The sequence below is a fragment of the Typopeltis vanoorti genome, chromosome 25, assembly GCF_054136105.1.
Source record: "Typopeltis vanoorti isolate ZY-2024b chromosome 25, IOZ_Tvanoo_1.0, whole genome shotgun sequence".
Classification (NCBI taxonomy): domain Eukaryota; kingdom Metazoa; phylum Arthropoda; class Arachnida; order Uropygi; family Thelyphonidae; genus Typopeltis; species Typopeltis vanoorti.
The window spans coordinates 20,804,359-20,823,264 of record NC_143573.1 but is presented as its reverse complement, the minus strand read 5'-3'; the positions used below and the strand labels follow the sequence as shown (position 1 = coordinate 20,823,264).

Here is an 18,906-nt window from a genome sequence, read left to right as displayed (position 1 = left end):
AAGGAAGCAAGTCTAATTCTTCTACAGCTAGCAAGAAAAGAAAAACATTGACTTTGGAATATAATAAATTTTGTTTAATCCTTTATCCAAGTGTGTGCAAACAAAGTTTGCGCCTGAAAGTATCTTCAGGACTGGAGTAAAGTGGTACAACACCGGGCAACTCCCTGCAAAGGTGGAGCAAGCTACCAACACATCTATCTCAGTATCTCCCATAATGCAAAACACATCTCTTTGCAGATATGTATAATGTTTTGCATTAAGGGAAGGGCTACTACCCAGACTAATTTCAATCTTTATTGAGGTCTCTTCAGTGGGAGCCAGGTCCAGAGGTGGATATACAAGGCAGAAGCAATGGAAGGTCATCTTTACCTATAGGAGTTGCCAAACAGTGTGCCACCTTTTTATTAAATTATTTTGGATTTAGAGAAAGATGTTGAAAGTTTATTTTTCACTTGGTTAGACTATAATAAATTTAGTTTAATCCTTTATCCAAGTGCATGCAAACAAAGTTTGCGCCTGAAAGTATCTTCAGGACTGGAGTAAAGTGGTACAACACTGGGCAACTCCCTGCAAAGGTGGAGCAAGCTACCAACACATCTATCTCAGTATCTCCCATAATGCAAAACACATCTCCTTGCAGATATGTACGATGTTTTGCATTAAGGGAAGGGCCACTACCCAGACTAGTTTCGACCTTTATTGAGATCTCTTCAGTGGGAGCCAGGCCCAGAGGTGGAGATACAAGGCAGGTCATCTTTACCTATAGTACTACTTTACTCCAGTTTCAGGTGCAAACGTTGTTTGCACACACTTGGATAAAGGATTAAACTAAATTTATTATAGTCTAACCAAGGGAAAAATAAACTTTCAACATTGACTTTGGAAACAGAACTCAACATTATTAAGGATTTTGAAGGTGGAATGAAAATTTGTGAGCTAGCAAAGAAGTTTGATCTACAGAAATCCATAGTAAGAACAATCATAAAAGGAAGGTTTACAGATTTTGGAGGACATAGATTCTAATGAGGAACGAATTGTAGCCACAAGGTAAGGAATAAAAAAATCATTAGCTTGTTATGAAGAAATTTTGCATGACAAGAAAAAGACATTATGCCGTCAGACGAATCTATTAGATTTTATGAAACCATTGACATCGAAATAATTTTCTTTTTTTTTTTTATGTACGAAAAATTACAATTATGATTATATTTCTTAAAAAAATATAGGTGTTTTTGCAAACCTATAGTCCCAATTAACTAATATTTTGTATGTTTGTATGCAAAATTATACCCAAGGTATGCGAATTCGACTTATGCACTTTTTGTTGGTCCCATCTACCATAACTTCAGGATATGACTGTATATATATGTAGGAAGATTGATTTACTCGGTTGATATACATCTTTTAAAAATTGAATGACTAGAAACCGACAAGAAAAGTGAAAACAAAGTTTAATAGCACAACTAGTTTCAGCTTGTATCATCCTTCTTCAGGTGCATATTAAAAAAGAAATAACCAGTAATAACAAAGGAAATAACTATAAACACCACAAAAAGTTAGTGTATATATTTCAATGTTGAAGCATTGAAGTCTGTGCATTCAAAACTGTTCTCTCGTTGGCATCATTGTTGGGTTTATGCATGTGTATAGCATCTCGTGAACGCCAGTATTGGATCGTGGCACAATGACAGTCTGAAAGGTTGTTCTTGAGATGTAGGGGGTTGAGAATGATTTCTTTAGATTCTATTATCTTTCTAATTCATCGTAGCAATGGAAAATGTTATTAGAGTTGTCTCATAGAACTGTATGGCTAAGGTTTTCTTCATTAGAATTGGCCGAGAACAGAACATGACTCGACAGAGCACTGGCTCGTGTTCTCCTGTAACTGACGTCTCTCTCTTATGTTCTTCAATGCGTAACTCAATTGATTTCTCTGTTTGGCCAAAGTATGGTATATTACAGTTGCACCAAATTTGGTAATCACCGGGATATTTAAGGTTGTGATGTCTAGGTTTCGGATGACTCACTAAAGAGCAGATTTTCTGGAAGGGGTGTAAATGAAGTTCTTATGTTGTATTTCCTAAGAACCTTGGCCAATATGGGTGAGACAAAGCTTATGTATATCATATGGAAATATTTCCTTTCACACTATTGGTCAATTCATTATGGCGAGCGGGTGAATTTAATAGGAATTTGTCAATTTTTTTTTTGTGAATAGCCATTCAGTTGAAAAGTAGTTCTGAGAAAATTTATTTCTTTATTAAGTTCTATCTCATTATCAAGAAGAGAGCGAGTACAATGTCCTAGTGAAGAAACGATTCCAAACTTTTGAGGAGGATAATGATGGGATTGACCATGGAGATCTTTGAGTAGTAAAAAGAACTTCGTCTGTAGGATCATTGGTAAATAAGGAGACTATGTCAAAACCTCCAACCCAACAAAGTTGTAATTAACAAATCAAGTTATAATCTTTCCAATGCAGATAAAAGTGTCCTCAGCAAGGGTTTAAATTTTGTTTTATCTCTTAGATTTATTCCAAAAGAATTATTACTTACAAAGATCGAAAAACCTACCTCCTTTCTTCCTACCCAAGAAGCTAACCTACTTCTCATTGAATCCATTTTCATCATCAATAACAGCAAACCCCCTACAGACAACAACTCTTCATCGGAACGGCAGGCTATTAAGAAGTTACAAAACAACAAAAATATGATTATTCTTCCCACGGATAAAGGAAACACCACAGTTGTTCTTAACATTGATGAGTATCACAACGAGATGATGGAATTGTTACGGAATGACATTTACTCGATCCTCGAGAGAGATCCCACCCATGAACTCCACAACCGGACCAACAATCTATTGAGAATTACCTTTGAACTACTTAGGCATATGTTTCTTTCTCTTCATTCTCTCCATCCACTAATTCCACGATTATATGGACTACCTAAAATTCATAAGGAAAATACCACAAAAGAACTTCGACCTATCGTAGAAGGAATTGACTCTCCATCATATAACCTTTCCAAATATCTGGCTAAATCTCTCAAATGCTTTTCCATAAGTCATCATCTTTTATTAAAAACTCTGCAGATTTTATATCATGTCGAAATATATTATTATTAAGGAAGATGAAATGATGGCAAGTTTTGACATGGTCTCCTTATTTACCAATGTTCCTACAGATGAAGTTCTTTTACTACTCAAAGATAAATTATCTAAAAAGATCATGGCCTTACTTACTTACTCATTGCATCCACTCAAGACACTTTCAAGTTTCAGGATACCATCTATAAACAAAATTATAGTCTTGCAATGGGTAATCTGTTATCACCTGTACTTGCGAACATCTATTTAGAAGATCTGGAAGTTAAAGCCATCTTCTCTTATCCTTTAAAAACCAAGAATTTGGAAAAGATATATTGATGACATTTTCCTGATTTGAAGCCATGGCCATGAATGGCTGAGTTTTAAGCTAATGGTTCTCTTCCTGTTTTGGACATTAAACTGATCCATTTCTCGGAGAAATTAAAAATCTCGATTTACAGTAAACCTACCCACACCAACAGATATCTCCACGGTCAATCCCATCATTATCCTCCTCAAACATTTTGAATCATTTCTACACTAGGACATCGTGCTCACTTTCTTCTTGATGATGAGATAGAACTTAATAAAGAACTTTTCTCAGAACTACTTTTTAACTGAATGGTTATTCACAAAAAACAATTGACAAATTCCTATTAAATCCACCCCTCGCCATAATGAAGAGACCAATAGTGTGAAAGGTGACATTTCTATACCATACATAAGCTCTGTCTCACCCAAATTGGCCATGTCCAAAAAAGGAGTAGAACTATTAGCTTAAAACTCAGCCGTAAATTTTATATTTGGATGTTGGTTATTTAGATGTTCTAGGAAATGCAACATAAGAACTTTATTTACACCCCTTTCGCTCCTTAGTGAGCCGTCCGAAACCTAGACATCACAACCTTAAATATCCCGGTGTTTACCAGATTTAGTGCAACTGTAATATACCATACTTTAGCCAAACAGAGAAATCGACCAAGTTACGCATTGAAGAACATAAGAGAAACTTCAGTTACGGGAGAATACAAGCCAGTGCTCTGTCGAGTCATGTTCTGTTCTCAGCCAATTCTAATGAAGAAAACCTTAGCCATACAGTTTTATGGGACAAGTCTAATAACATTTTCTGTTGCTATGATGAATTAGAAAGGAAGATAATAGAATCTAAAGAAATCATTCTCAACCCACTACATCTCAACAACAACCTGAGTTACAACCTTTGAGACTGTCATTGTGCTACGATCCAATACTGGCGTTCACGAGATGCTATAAGCATGCATATGCCCAACAATGAAGCCAATGAGAAAATAGTTTTGAACGTACAGACTTCAACGTTGAAATATATACACTAACTTTTCATGGTGTTTACAGTTATTTCCTCTATGTTTTTACTGGTTATTTCTTTTTTAATGTACACCTGAAGAAGGCAGAAACTAGTTGTGCTATTAAATTTTTTTTTTCCTTTTCTGTTTCTAGTCATTCAGTTTTTAATGTGTGTGTGTTTACTCCAGATGATGACTAGTTATAGTCTCCATAATTTGTCTAAAATTGATGTAATATAGTCATGTCTGATGTATCTGTCTTTTTTCACAAATCTTTCAATACAAATCTTTTAGAGGTAAATTTCTCTGAGATATCATGGCCCTCTTTATTCATGTACTGCATTCTGGCTATTTTGTATGTCAAAATAATTGCTTACCTACAAAAAAGAAGAAACTGCCATGTGCTTGCCATTATCCTCTTCTATTGGCAACTTTTACAAGGTAGCTTTTGAGAAATGTATTCTAGATTACTTTACTTTAAAATCCAAAGTTTGACTTAGGTATGTTGACGATATTTTTATTATCTGCCTCCATGACCACTGAACTTCAGACACTTTTCTCAGCCACCTGAATAAACAACACAGGCGCATACAATTCTCTATTGAAATTGAGTCAAAACACACTTCCACATCTGGATACACTCGTCACTTATCTTCTCTCTGGCAGTCTATCCCTCACTGTTCACCACAAATCTACACATACCAGCATACCGACCAGTACATGTATACACACACAAACTCCTACCGTCACTACCACGACCATCCAACACAAACACTAAGTGTCATTAACACACCAAAAAACAGCTATAAAGATTTGCATCAATGCACAAGTGCTTAAGCATGAATTACAGATTGTCAGCAGTACTCTCCTATAAAATGGCTACAGCAAAAATACTACCAACAGAATTCTTCATAAGACTGTACTTAAAAATATATTACAATAAAACCTTAGCATTCGATACATTAAAGAGTTATCAGAAAAAATACTACTCATTTACAACCTTAATGCCACCTTTAAACCTCCTTCATAATTAAAAATCATTAAAATCTTTAATCTTCCAACCTGGAGTATATTATATTCAGTGCACCTGTATCTTGCCACACAAAAAGGGACTTAACACATTAAATTTAATAACTGTTGTGATATACAATCATCCCTCGACTCGTCCATACGAGTTACTTTCTTTTGAAGATACGTCCGGATCCCATGAGGGAATAAATAACATTTTCAGCTATACTTTTGAACAAGACGCATGTGAGCGTAAGGTAAAGCATGCACAGTGGCAACATCCCTCAGCAGTCGGCACATGTCTTCAACAGTTCCTCTGTTGATTTTTTGTTTGAGAAATGGGTTATTCGTGTATTTATTGTTAAATATTTCGTGATGTTTTGTGCAACATGGCCCCTGCATGCACAATCAAAAAATCTAGTGAAGAATCACAGAAAAAGAGGCGAGCAATTGATCTTGAAATGCAGTGGCAAGTTATAAAGCAACATGGTAAGCCCGTCAGTGTGATTGCACATGACTTCGAATGGTCTCATTCTACAGTGACGACCATTTTGAAAAATAAGGATAAAATCTTAGAGGCTATGAAAGGATCTGCTTTCATTAAATCAATGATAGTGACGAAGCAACGGCAAGGTCCTATCGGTGATATGGAAGTGCTACTTGCATCATGGATAGAGGACCTGGACCAAAAGTGCATATCCCTCACTGTGACCATAACTGCTAAGGCACTAAGTCTCTTCAACATGTTGAAGGAGAAAGCAGAACCCGATTATGACTACAAATTCAACGCTTCTTCCGGTTGGTTCATGAGATTCAAGCAGTGTTTTGCACTGCATAATGTGAAAATGTATGTAAATCTGCAAGTGCTGAGAAGGGTGCCAAGGAGTTTGTGGAAAAATTGAATAAAATTATTATGGAGGAAAATTATTTGCTATAGCAAATATTTAATATGCATGAGACTTCCTTGTTTTGGAAAAATATGCCCGAGCGGATATTCATCCACAAAAAGCTAAAATCTATACCTAGTTTCAAAGCTCTTAATGCCCATATTATGATTCTGTTACGGGTAATGTGGCTGGATTTAAACTGAAGCCATTTGTGATATGGCACACTGAGGATCCATAAATCTTCAAAAACATTAGAAGCATACTCCCAGTTCATTATCAGAGCAATAGTCGTAGATTTGAGTCATCTACGATCAATTTTTGAGTCGTAGATGACTCAAAAATTGTTTGAGAATGCCTTAACTATTATGCAAGTGAAATAAAAAGCTATTGTGTGAAAAAAAATATAGAATTTAAAATTTTATTAATTCTAGATAATGCTCGAGGTCATCCATTTTATACGTCTTATAGTGGTGATATTCACTAAGTTCAAGGTCATGCTTCTCCCTCCAAACACTACTTCATTGATCCAACTGATGGATCAGGGAGTTCTTGCAGTGTTTAAGGCTAATTATCTATAGAGAACTTTTTCACAAGCCATTTCTGCTACTGAAGGAAATGACCAGACTCTCATGCAATTCTGGAAAACATTCAGTATTTATTATGCTATTAAAAATATTGCTGTGGCTTGGGATGAAGTGAACTCTCAATGTATGAGTGACGTATGGAAAAAGATATTAAAAAGGTTTATGCAGATTTTGGAAGTTTGTAATAGTGGGCATAGCAAACAATCTGAATCTCGAAGTGAATGATGCCGACATAATTCAATTCATAGAAAGTTCCCTTGAAGAGTTGACGATGAAAATGAGAAATGGAAGAGATAAAAGAGAAACAGGAAGAGGTCGTTAAATGATTTACAGTGAAGGGTCTTGCAGAAATGTTCTTTGCAGTTAGCGATGTTCTCAAAATGGCTGAAGACATGGACCCCAATGTTGAATACTACTTAATAATAGAAACGAAAGTACATGATGTGTTTGCTTGCTATGAACAAATTTATGATGAAAAGAAGAAAGGGAATAAAGAAAGTGCATTGGACATTTTCATCAAAAAAACAAAGGTTACACCAGAAGAGCTACAGCTTGATCGTTCACACAAGAATGGTAATGAAGATGTGATTGTGGAGGAAGATTTGGGTGATTATTCTCCTGTTTTATAGTGGCAGTAACACACAGTACAGTTTATAATAAGGTTTAAAAATTTAAATGACAGTATACTTATTACGGTTAAGTCCCTAACCCCTATAACTCTGTTGATTTAATGTATCGACTTACGTCCTGCCAGATGGAACAGAATCCGGACATAAGCTGAGAGATGACTGTATCTGGTTTTTCTGATCCTCACTTGGTATGTTAGTCGGGGAGAATTGACTGGAAGTGCACCTGTTCCTTACATCATACCAAAACCTGGCATGAGTGGAAATTTAAAGGGTTGTGTATGTGAAATATTTTAATCAACTATTCTTGCAATTTTAAGGCCATCATGGCCTTAAAATTACAAATGTAAATTTTTTGTTCAAACAAGTCATAATAATTAGGACTGTAGTACTCCAAGATCTTAGTTTGTGAATGACAAAACCTCAGCTGTAGCAGCTTTGATGTAGCCCCCCAACATGTTGGCATTATGCCATCCACTCTATTTTACTTGGCAGGGGAAAGCATTTGAAGGATCATGGCAATGTTACCCCTCCCCCACTACAACTAGTCATCATGAAATATTTTGAAAATATAGCTCTAAATCTGCTCCTCTCAAAGCCACGTATGGTTGTGATACATTGATGGTGTTCTCCATATGGCATGGCAAGGATATATTAAAAATGTTTTTTAACACATTTTGACATCCAACACCCAAGGATCTCTTTTACCACAGATCCTTATCCTTTTCAGTCTGCAGAAAACCTCCACATAATGGAAGGTATATCCATCATCTGTCACACTCCCACTCCTTCCAGCGAAAGATAGAGTTATCAAAACCTTAGCAGATAGAGCTAACCTCAGTATCTCCTGCCCCCTCCCCCAGAAAAAAAACTTCCAAAACACAAAAAGTACATTGCAATTCCCTACATCTGAGGCACCTCATAAAAAAATTGGATGCATTCATAAAAGGCAAAACATACTGACCTCATTCAAGCCATGCTAAAAATTAGCTACATTTATCCACTCACCATAGAGCCTCCATAGCTCAGTCAGTATAGACGAAGCTCTTTGATCGGAAAGACCTGGGTTCAGTTCCCATCAGTGGTGTGAGGAACCTTTATGTGGTCTCTTTCAAAGAAAGGTGAGTTAGCCAGTCTCATTCAGAGGTGGGCAGTTTTTCAACCGAAAACCTGGGTTTTTTGTCCCTCAGAACAAACCTGCCAGTAGAACACACAATTTACAGACAAGAATACTTAGAGGCATAGGGATAACCACCTTATCCTTGTATTATGGTTGGGAAATCCATGGGTACTTGGAAGGCTATGGACACTTAAGTGCTTGTTAGTTAAAATCCACTGATGATGAATCCACTCACCATAAGATCCTCTCATCATCTATATGCTCCTAGTGTTTTCAGTGTCCCTTGTTCCTGCAACTTTATATACTTCAGACAAACTGAAAAGAGGTAATATTCGTCTAGAAGAATACGAAAACTATGTTCATCATCTGCACTACAGCCATTCTGGGTTGGCAGCCCATAGATCACCAGATCCAGTGGGGGGGGGGGGACCTACTTCTTATTCAGAAGTATATATAAATCAGAGAAACTGTTTCTGGAATCTTCCACAGCACTACACACTCCTCAAGCCACATGAAATACGAGTGACTTTTAAAGACTGTCTGCCAACTTTTAAGATCTCCAAAGGACAGTCTTGCTTTCTTCAAATAAGCCAGTGTCTATAACATCCCCTGTTCATGCGGTTTAAACTATATTGGTCAGATCTCTAGAAGTTTGAAAATCAGAAAAAAAGAACATGTAGGAGATGTAAACAACAACAGAGAAGACAATTCAGGGTTAGCACATCATTTCTCAAGGACAAACCATATCATACAATGGGACAAAAGCTCCATGTCCTATTTAGAGGAAGATTTCCGCTCCCAAATCATAAAAGAAGCCATAAAAGTTATCCGTTCTAAACATAACCTCAATAGAAACCACCAAGGATTAATTCTGACTGATATTTGGAAGACCATCATAAGATCTCTAAGCACACCAGAGTTGACATCATACGTGCTCCATGTGTGTGATGTATGCGTTCTTCTGTATTTGTAAAAAATATGATTGTATTCATTTCATTCCTTCATGGACAGTTTTAGTGTTTTAAGTTGTTTTGTATCTATTTTATTCACCCTGAAAAAGCTAAAAAGTTAAGTTGGCGAAACTTGTCGGTATTTTTTACTTAGTATCAAATAAATACTTCGACCAATATAAACCCAGTTGATGTCAATCTTTTCCATACTACACAATTCTCTAAACATAAACAAATTCTGCTGCATTACATTACATTACCAAAAATCTGGGAAACCATCATTTTGAGACTCTCAGCAAGATTCCATCACTGTACCCATAAACAGTACCAGTTAGGACTGTAGGAATCTACCTTTTTTGGTCAGTCTATGTTAGACTTTCTGCTGGTGTGCCTTATATGCACATGCTTATTATATTTCTTCATTCCCATAAAAATGCATTTGGTGATCAAGACAAAATATTGGTCTTGATCACCAAATATTATCAAGACATATATTAATCTAAATAAGTCTATTTGGTTAATATATGTTTTCTTCACTAAAATATATATATATATATATATATATATAAACTTAATTTTAATAAGATGACATTATGATTTTAGGAACTCCTTGGCTTAGAATTTGCTGAAATTGCGAATCCTCCTGTTTGGCATGTTGATGTTCAGATGGTAAGAATATATTCCAAAATCTGCTTTTGAATTTAAAAAAATATAAGAAGAAAGTAAGTTCAGATAAATTTGTACTATATAACAACTAGTGTCTATTTTTTAACAGCCTGTCTAGAATGCCCTCATAATTAAACTTTTGAAGCTACTGTATTTAATCACATCTGTTATTTCTTGTGTGTGTACTGTTTATTTCTCTGTTGTAGTCTCTTCAGATAATGTCTTGGATTCCTGCTGTTTATTGTGAAAAGCCATATTTACTCTTGTTAGGAGATTAATGGGCATTGCTTATATCTATAACTTAAAATATCTAGGCTATCTGTTCTAATTAAAATACATCTGTTATATATTCTTCTTATTTTTGCATAATCAGTATGAGTTAAGATTCAGTTTAAATATATGCAAAAAGCACAATTGGAGTTTCATAAAACAGTTCATATGTGGAATAAACAGAGAAATGTATTAGCAACCATTAACCATGGTTAATTGTTATGTTAAAATTCACTAAAATTAAAATACTGTGAATGAGGACGAATGATCATTTAATTAATCAGAGTAAATCTTTACTTTTCACATATAATTAATGAGTATCAAAATAGAATTTAATCATCATAATCTTGATCAGCAGTATGGCAGCATACACAAACTTTCCTTTAATTATGTGTGGATGTTAATAGATGAGTATTAAACTGAGGGTGCAAACATAAAGCAACCCTTGGTCATCTTCTTCCAACTTTCATGAATCTAGGCCAGGTGGCCTGTTTTTTGTTGCTGCACAGCATTTCATTGGTTTGCTTCTGTTTCTTCAACCTTTTGGTTTGTAGCTCGTTATTATGTAAAAATTGTTATCAATGGTTGCTGAAATATCATTGAACAGCAACCCTTGATAACAATTTTTATGTAATTAATATATGTAAAATATGAGCAGGGAAATAGTTCTCACTGAAGCAAACTTGCTTATTGTAAAAACCTACTGAAACCAAATCTCTGTAGTTCAATGATGTGCTAAAAATTAGCTAAAACAACTATCATAAAAAAAAAAAAGAAAGAAAGAAATTATTTCTGTGGTTTCTATCTCAGTTTGCTATGGTGAGAGTCGACTATAAATTATTTAGATTTAAAGATTACTCAATTACTTTACACACACAGGCCCATGCATTTTTCTAGGATACACTTAGCATTTAGAGGAAACACATCTCCATCATCAGTTTTTGGTCAATACACTCATGGGTTGTACCAGATATTATGCTAGTCCTATGACTATTTCTGACTAGACTATCTATGAATTATTAATTCATGACTATTTTCTTGTTAACAGCTTTCTTCCAATTGATTTGTTATTTGTCAGGTCTCTCTCTCTCTATAATACGGTGATTACCTAAGGATTTGACAATATGGGAATCCTGCTTTAGAGACTAAATATAGTCCTTTTTTTTCAAGACTCAACAGACCGTCAATAAGTAATGATGGTCTCACACTAGGAAAAGAGAAGTAAAAAAAATATCATCTGCAACCTGAGATCAGCTCTTACATAGTATTTTTATTTATTTATTATTATTTTATTTTATTTATTTATTTATTTTTTTTGGAAGAATAATGGGACATAGTGCTTTTTGACTGGAAAATACCAAAGTTTGGTTCTCATCATAAGAGGAATCTTTATATGAGCTGTTTTCAGTTGATCTGTTATTTGTCAGGTCTCTCTCTATAATACGATGATTACCTAAGGTGAGTTTGCTAATTTCATATAGAAGTAGTAGGGTTTCATCCCACATATAGACAGATACAGTAAAGAGAGAAAATGCTGGTGATATCCTTGTTGAAGTAAACGAAGAGGAAAAAAGTTATCCTTTTTTTCATATACCGAAAAGCTACTACAACAGGAAGATTTTTAAATGCCGCTTCGCACTACCAACCATTACAAAAGATATTTATAATTAAAACTTTATGAGATAGGGCATATAATATATCAAACATGCCAATTAAAAGGAATAAAGAACTGCACTACCTGAAACAGAACCTTGCACTTAATGGTTTTGAACCCAAGACAATCAAAAAAATTCTTAATACATCTCCTGCAATTCTCTTACTTAAACAAGATTTCAAGAATGCAATCATGCTACCTTATATCAAGAATGCTACAGACAAAACGGCTACATTGCTCTGCAAGTACAATGTAAAAGTGGCTTTTTTACCTTTACAAAAAATCTCCACATATCCACAACCTCCACATCACCTCATGAAAAAAAAAACCGGGCATTTATGAGATTTATTGCTCTTGTGGCATTTGTTATATAAGCCAGACAGGAAGATCAGAAGAGATGTGCATGTCTGAACATGTAAATGACATCGAACAAAGAATACATAAATCAGACTTGGCATTCCACACAACTACTACAGGCCATCAAGTTGTTTGGCAACAAACAAAATTGTCATATATATTGATCATAATCATTTTACAAGAAAGTTGAAAGAACCATTTGCAAATGCGATCCCTATACATTGCAATAAAAATCAGGGCTTAATTTTACATTAAGTATGGTCTGCTTTCATCAAAAATTTAACTGCCATGGACCTAAGATATGAGACACATGATGCTACAGGACATGATAGCAACAACTAGCAGGTTACAACATGCATACAGCAATGAATTTACCATTTTTATTTTGGTTTCTCATTTGTATATAACAGTTGTAAAGGTATCATAACATCTAATATGTGTAATTAATTGTTTATAGTCTTTTGTTGTGTAAAACTTATTTTTCGTACCAGTACCCCTGATGATGTAAGTCTTACAACTTAAGAAACTTCTTGGGTTTTAATTTCTTATTTTTACTAAACCTCTTTATTTTCATCATAATGTGGTCTCAATGCCAAAAACTTCTCACAGAACTGCTAAACCACAGACTTAAGTTTTCAAGTAATAGACTAATTTGGTGAAAATTGTGGATAGGAAATTAATGATAATGTAAATTTAATGATGTAGTGCTGTCATAGTAGCCTGGACATCCTTTAGGGTATATATCAGAAAATTGATGATGATGTTTAAGAAATGCATTATCTCTGGAATTTTATCTTCACTTCTTCATATGATCGTTTGGTCACTTGCAAATAAGGTTATTAACTATAGTTCCACAACCAAGTTTAAATGCTGGTTTTATATTTTTCTTCAATTTCTCCACTGTTTATCTATATGGGTATTACATACGAGGGTGGTCTGAAAAGTTCTCGACCTCGACCATAGATGGCAACACTATTGGCAAGATTTTTTTTTCTAAGTTGGTACATCTGTCATAAGCATCCATGTGAAATCGCAAGTCATTCTATTAAGTAGTTTGTTTTATACAGCTGTCTGAAGCAAAAGTGTTGTCTATATCCCTTGAAATGGATAAAATTGAGTATCATGCAGTTATAAAATTCTTTGTAAAAGGTCTAATGCCAAAAGAAATTCATTCGAAGTTCATAAAAGTTTATGGGCACTCTTCTCCTTCTTTTTTGACAATTAAGAAATGAGCTACCGAGTTTAAATGTGGCCGTACCAGCCTTGAAATGATCCACTTTGAAGGACGTTCTAAAAGCGTAACAACACCAGAAATCATTGATCAAATGCTCAATATGGTATTGGATGACCTGCAAATCAAAGTATATGAAATTGAGACTATAGGCATTTCAAAAGAACGTGTAGGATATATTTTACATGAAGAATTGCAAATGAAAAAGCTTTGTGCAAGATGAGTGCCGTGTTTGCTCACGGCAGATCAAAAATGCACTCGCAAAAATCTCTGAACAGTGCTTGGAACGTTCTAACAAGAATAAAACTGATTTTGTGCATTGATTTATTATTATGGATGGGACTCGGATTCACCATTACACACCAGAATCCAAACAACAGTCAAAACAGTGGACAGAAGCCAGTTGTTCAGCAACAAAGAAGACAAAGTCAGTTCCATCAGCAGGAAAGGTCATGGCATTGGTTTTTGGGGATGCTAAAGGCATTTTATATATTAGTTATCTTGAAAAGGGTAAAACAATAACCAGGGAATATTATTCCGATCTTTTAACCATACCAGATGAAAAACTTTGTGAGAAAAGACCCAGTTTGCAGAAGAAAAAAATCATCTTTCATCAGGACAATGCACCTGCCCACAAAGGTGTTTTGGCAATGAATTATTGGAACATCCACCCTATTCCCCAGGTTTGGCTCCCTCTGACTTCTATTTCTTCCCAAAACTAAAACTCTTCCTCGCTGCTCAGCATTTTTCTTCGAATCAAGAGGTGATTGCAGCTGTAGAGGGGTATTTTGCAGATCTTACTGAGAAATACTACATGATGGGATAATGGCCTGGAGCATCGCTGGAATAAATATATTACTCTTAAGGGAGATTATGTTGAAAAATAAAAATAATTTTGAAATTATAAATTCTTTTTTTCATTGCTAGGCCAAGAACTTTTCAGGCCACCCTCGTAAGAATGGTGATATTGGATATCCTTGACGGACTACTCTGTTTATTGATTTCTATTCTGTAATTTTTTCATTGATTCTTACAGCTATTCCGTTATTTTGATGCATGTTAGTTATTGCTACAACCAGCAGATTTGAAATGAGAATTGTCCACAGTTTGTTCTTTAAAATTTTGACAAAGGCTTTTTGGTAATCTACAGATGCAATGTGTATTTCTATATTGAATTCACAATGCTTCTCCATTAAGATTTTTAATGTAAAAGCTGGTCAGTACGTGATCATACTTTTTGGAAGCCATTTTGTTCTTCACAAATTTTATCTTCTAGAAGAACTTATAAAGAAACACAGTGATATTAAGCAGCAACACAGGAATCAGAGGACACACAGTTTACCTATTTGTTTAAAAGAACTAAAGGATTTAGCATATATATATGACCTTTCAAAATGAAAATGAAACCCATATCTATGCTATCTGTCAAAAATTAGAACTATATTAAAATACCCATAAAACCAAAGAAATGTACCAGATTCCTTATGCACCAAAGAAAGGAAGCCCAAATGACTAATTATAAAAACTAAAAATGGCAAGATAACTGAAGAAGAAAACAAACTCCTAGTGTATAAGAACCATGTCGAAAAACTATTAAATAATTCATCAGTGAACTTCACTACAAATGCTTTATCAGAAATGATAATCTAAAAAGAACTTCCCATTATTATTATTATATGAGACTTCTAAGGAGTCAAGGACTTATCAGAGGAGGCTATAAATCACCCAAACCAGCTTTCATGTGTTCTCTTAAATTCATCATCATCATCAAATTCCTGCCATGTACCCTCAAGGGGTGTACAGGATATGACAGTACTACATGAAAAAATTACATCATTACTAACTTCCTATCTACAGTTTTCCTCCAAATCAGTCTGTTACTTGTCAAGACTCCAACATTATCAGATCTTATATTTCTATCGTCTAAGGCACTTTGGACCGTATCAATCCACCTATATCTTGGTCTTCCTCTGGGTCGTTTTCCTGCCAACCTGGCAGAGAACACTTGTTTTGCTAATCTTTCCTCTCCCATTCTATTTAAGTGACCATACCACCTGAGATTAGCTCTGCTAACGCATTCCTGGATGCTGACAATGTCAAGTTCTTTCCTAATATCCTCATTTTTAATATGATATTGCCATTGATGACATCTGTTCACGCCTCTAATCTTTCTCAGGACTCTCATATCTGCGGTCTCTAGTCTTTGGTCAAGTGTTTTACTTCTGACCCAGCTCTCAGATCCATAACTATACATAAAAATATAACGGAAAAACTCACGTAGAAAAATTATTTAATGGTATAATTTTCGCCCGTGTGTCACAGGCATCTTCAGTACAATTAGGCACAAAAATTAAACATTAACTGACAATTCCAAAAAGCGCCACCTAAGTAGCTGGTGTAAGATAACTAAAAAGGTCAATAACTTTCCTTAAAAAAAAAAAAAAAAAAAAAAAAAAAAAAAAAAAAAAAATTAATACAATAAAAAGTTAGGAAAGATTAGCTGATTTGTAAAGTACTATCTCCCATAAAGGGGACAGACGTAAGCCGTCGGATCTGTTTAAGTTAGGAGAATGAAGTAGAGTTTCACATGCTTCTTTATAAAGGCGTTCCATGAGAAACTGACTTTTGTGAAGAACTCTTGTCTTTTTCCAATGAACTCTGTGTCTAGTGAAGATGGCATGTTCTGCAAGTGCAGACTTTTCAGGTTTAAAGTATTCAATATAAGATTGGTGTTCTTCTAGCCGAATGGAGGCAGATCTTCCCGTTTGTCCGAAATAACATAATCCACAAGAGCACGGAATCTGGTAGACACCTGGATGATTGAGATGTGGAAGCTTGTCCTTTGGAGAAGCGAGAAAGGTGGAGATTTTTCTAAAAGGTCGAAAGGCAACAAAAATATTCAGTGGTTTTAAAATTTTTGCTATACGTTCACTGATGCCTTGTATATAAGGGATGGTAATGCGCGTTATTTCCTCTGTGTTTGAAGAGGGAGACATATTAAATCTACTCAAAGTTCTTTTAATGAAGCAATTCTTATAGCCATTAGATAGAAAGGAAGAAGTTATATATCGTATTTCTTTCTGTAAAAGATCGTCTGTAGAACAAAAGGAGTGGGCCCGATGAACCAGTGTTTTAATAGTTCCTGCCTTTTGACTGGGATGGTGATGAGATTCCGCATGGATATAATGGCCTGTATGAGTCTTCTTTCTATAAACTGAGAAATGTAGGTTACCATCTGGTTGGCGAAGAATTAGAAGATCTAAAAAGGCTAACTGCTTATTTGATTCTACTTCTAGGGTAAACTTGATCCTAGGATGAAATGCGTTTAACTTATTGAGAAATTGTTGAAGTTCATCAGAAGAGCCATTCCATACAGCAAAAATGTCATCGACATATCTGAACCAATGAGTAGGTCTGGGAGAAATATTGTCAAAGATACGTTGTTCAAAATGTTCCATAAAGAAATTGGAGATAGCAGGAGAGAGAGGATTACCCATTGCTGTTCCTTCAATTTGTTGATATAACTTATTTTTAAAAGAAAAATAACCAGAATTTATTACAAAATCAAATAAGTTTACAATGTCTGAAGGAAATTCCTGTTGTAGTAATTCAATACTTTCCGAAAGAGGCACATTTGTAAATAAAGAAACAACATCTAAACTGATCATGATATCAGAAAAGTCCAAATGAAGATCTGAAATTTTATTTTTAAAATCCAAAGTAATTTTTATATAAGTATCAGTTCTTCTAGTTGAAGAGGAGAGTAAATTAGATAAAAATTTTGAGATTTTGTAAGTTGGGCAACCTATACAATCTACGACTGGTCTTAACGGAATGCCTGGTTTATGAACTTTTGGAAGACCATACAATCTAGGTGGACGACCGAAGAAGGTTTTAAGTTTTTTCTTTTGATCTTCATTCCATGTAGATACATTATCTATAAGAGAATTAAGTCTCTTCAATTGACTCCGGGTAGGATCCGATGTAAGAGGCCTATAAGTTGAATAGTCGCGAAGTAAAAGAGACATTTTTCTCTCATATTCCTTCCTATCTTGAATCACTACAGCCTTCCCCTTATCAGCTTTCGTAATTATTAAATTATTGTTATTCTTCAGTGATTTCAATGCTTTAAATTCAGAGTAAGAAAGATTAGGACGAGGAGGCTTGGCATGAAAAAGAATTTGTGCACATTCAAAACGTAATCTGTTGGCTGTTTTTTGGGATAAGGATCGAATACCCCTGTCTATGTTATGAAAAAAATCCATAATAGGCACCTTATTCGGCGTAACAGCGAAATCATATCCTCTAAAGCATAATCTCTAAAGTCCTTTCATTAATCGAAACATTATAAACCTAAAGTCCTTTTTACAATTACAGGTTGTTCCCCTCAATACAATTGTATAACAGATCAAAATTCTACATTACCAAAGGCTGGGGAATTGTTTGACCTTCACATTCATCTCGACAGAATTTCATTTCCTTGATCCTTCTCTTAATTGATTTCATCTGCACTATTCGACTGATGAACTCGGACTAGACACATCTCCACAAAAAGGTAAATCTGGCTCTCAGGTCGACTGTCTTGGCATGGCTTATCGATCTCCATGGTGATCGGGAGCTCCGATCTGCTGTGTTATTCATTGACTGGCGAACTTGCCATAGACACTTCAGCGTGCTTCAACGACCTTCATCTCGATGACCGCTCCAATTCAGGGGTGGGGGGGAAGCCCCGAACTAGCGCCGCTACGCTTTTTAAATCACACGCTTGATGCTTCTTCCCTATGTCATCCTGCTCTCTCCCTTTTCCCACGACACCTTACTTTTTCCAGCACCTAGCGCCACACTCTCCCCTAGCATGCTTTATGGAGGGAACCCGCGTGCACGTCCTACTTGGTGCATGTGTTTAGTTTCAGGCCATCACTATCTAATCCAATTATCTTTCTCCCGGCAGTACACAAGTATTTGCACAAAATCCATGTAGTTTAAACATTAGAAAATTTACAATAATTATTTACAACATGATGCATAGACAAGTTTTACTTAAATTACTAATGTTGCTTATAAATTACAATTAGCTTTATTTCTTCTGATATACCAATATTGGCCGTGGGAATGTTATTGCATGTTAAATCTGAATGAAACAT

The 18,906-nt window shown here is 35.1% G+C and overlaps 1 protein-coding gene across 1 annotated transcript in view; it reads left to right on the top strand.

Annotated features, from left to right (window-relative positions):
* The window catches only part of LOC150092594 (thimet oligopeptidase-like), a 329,903-nt gene that overhangs the window by 181,235 nt on the left and 129,762 nt on the right, over positions 1–18,906 (top strand). The window contains exon 9 of the mRNA XM_090414823.1: positions 10,188–10,253. Coding sequence (XP_090270949.1) covers positions 10,188–10,253 — 66 coding nt within the window. The remainder of the gene's footprint in view (positions 1–10,187; positions 10,254–18,906) is intronic.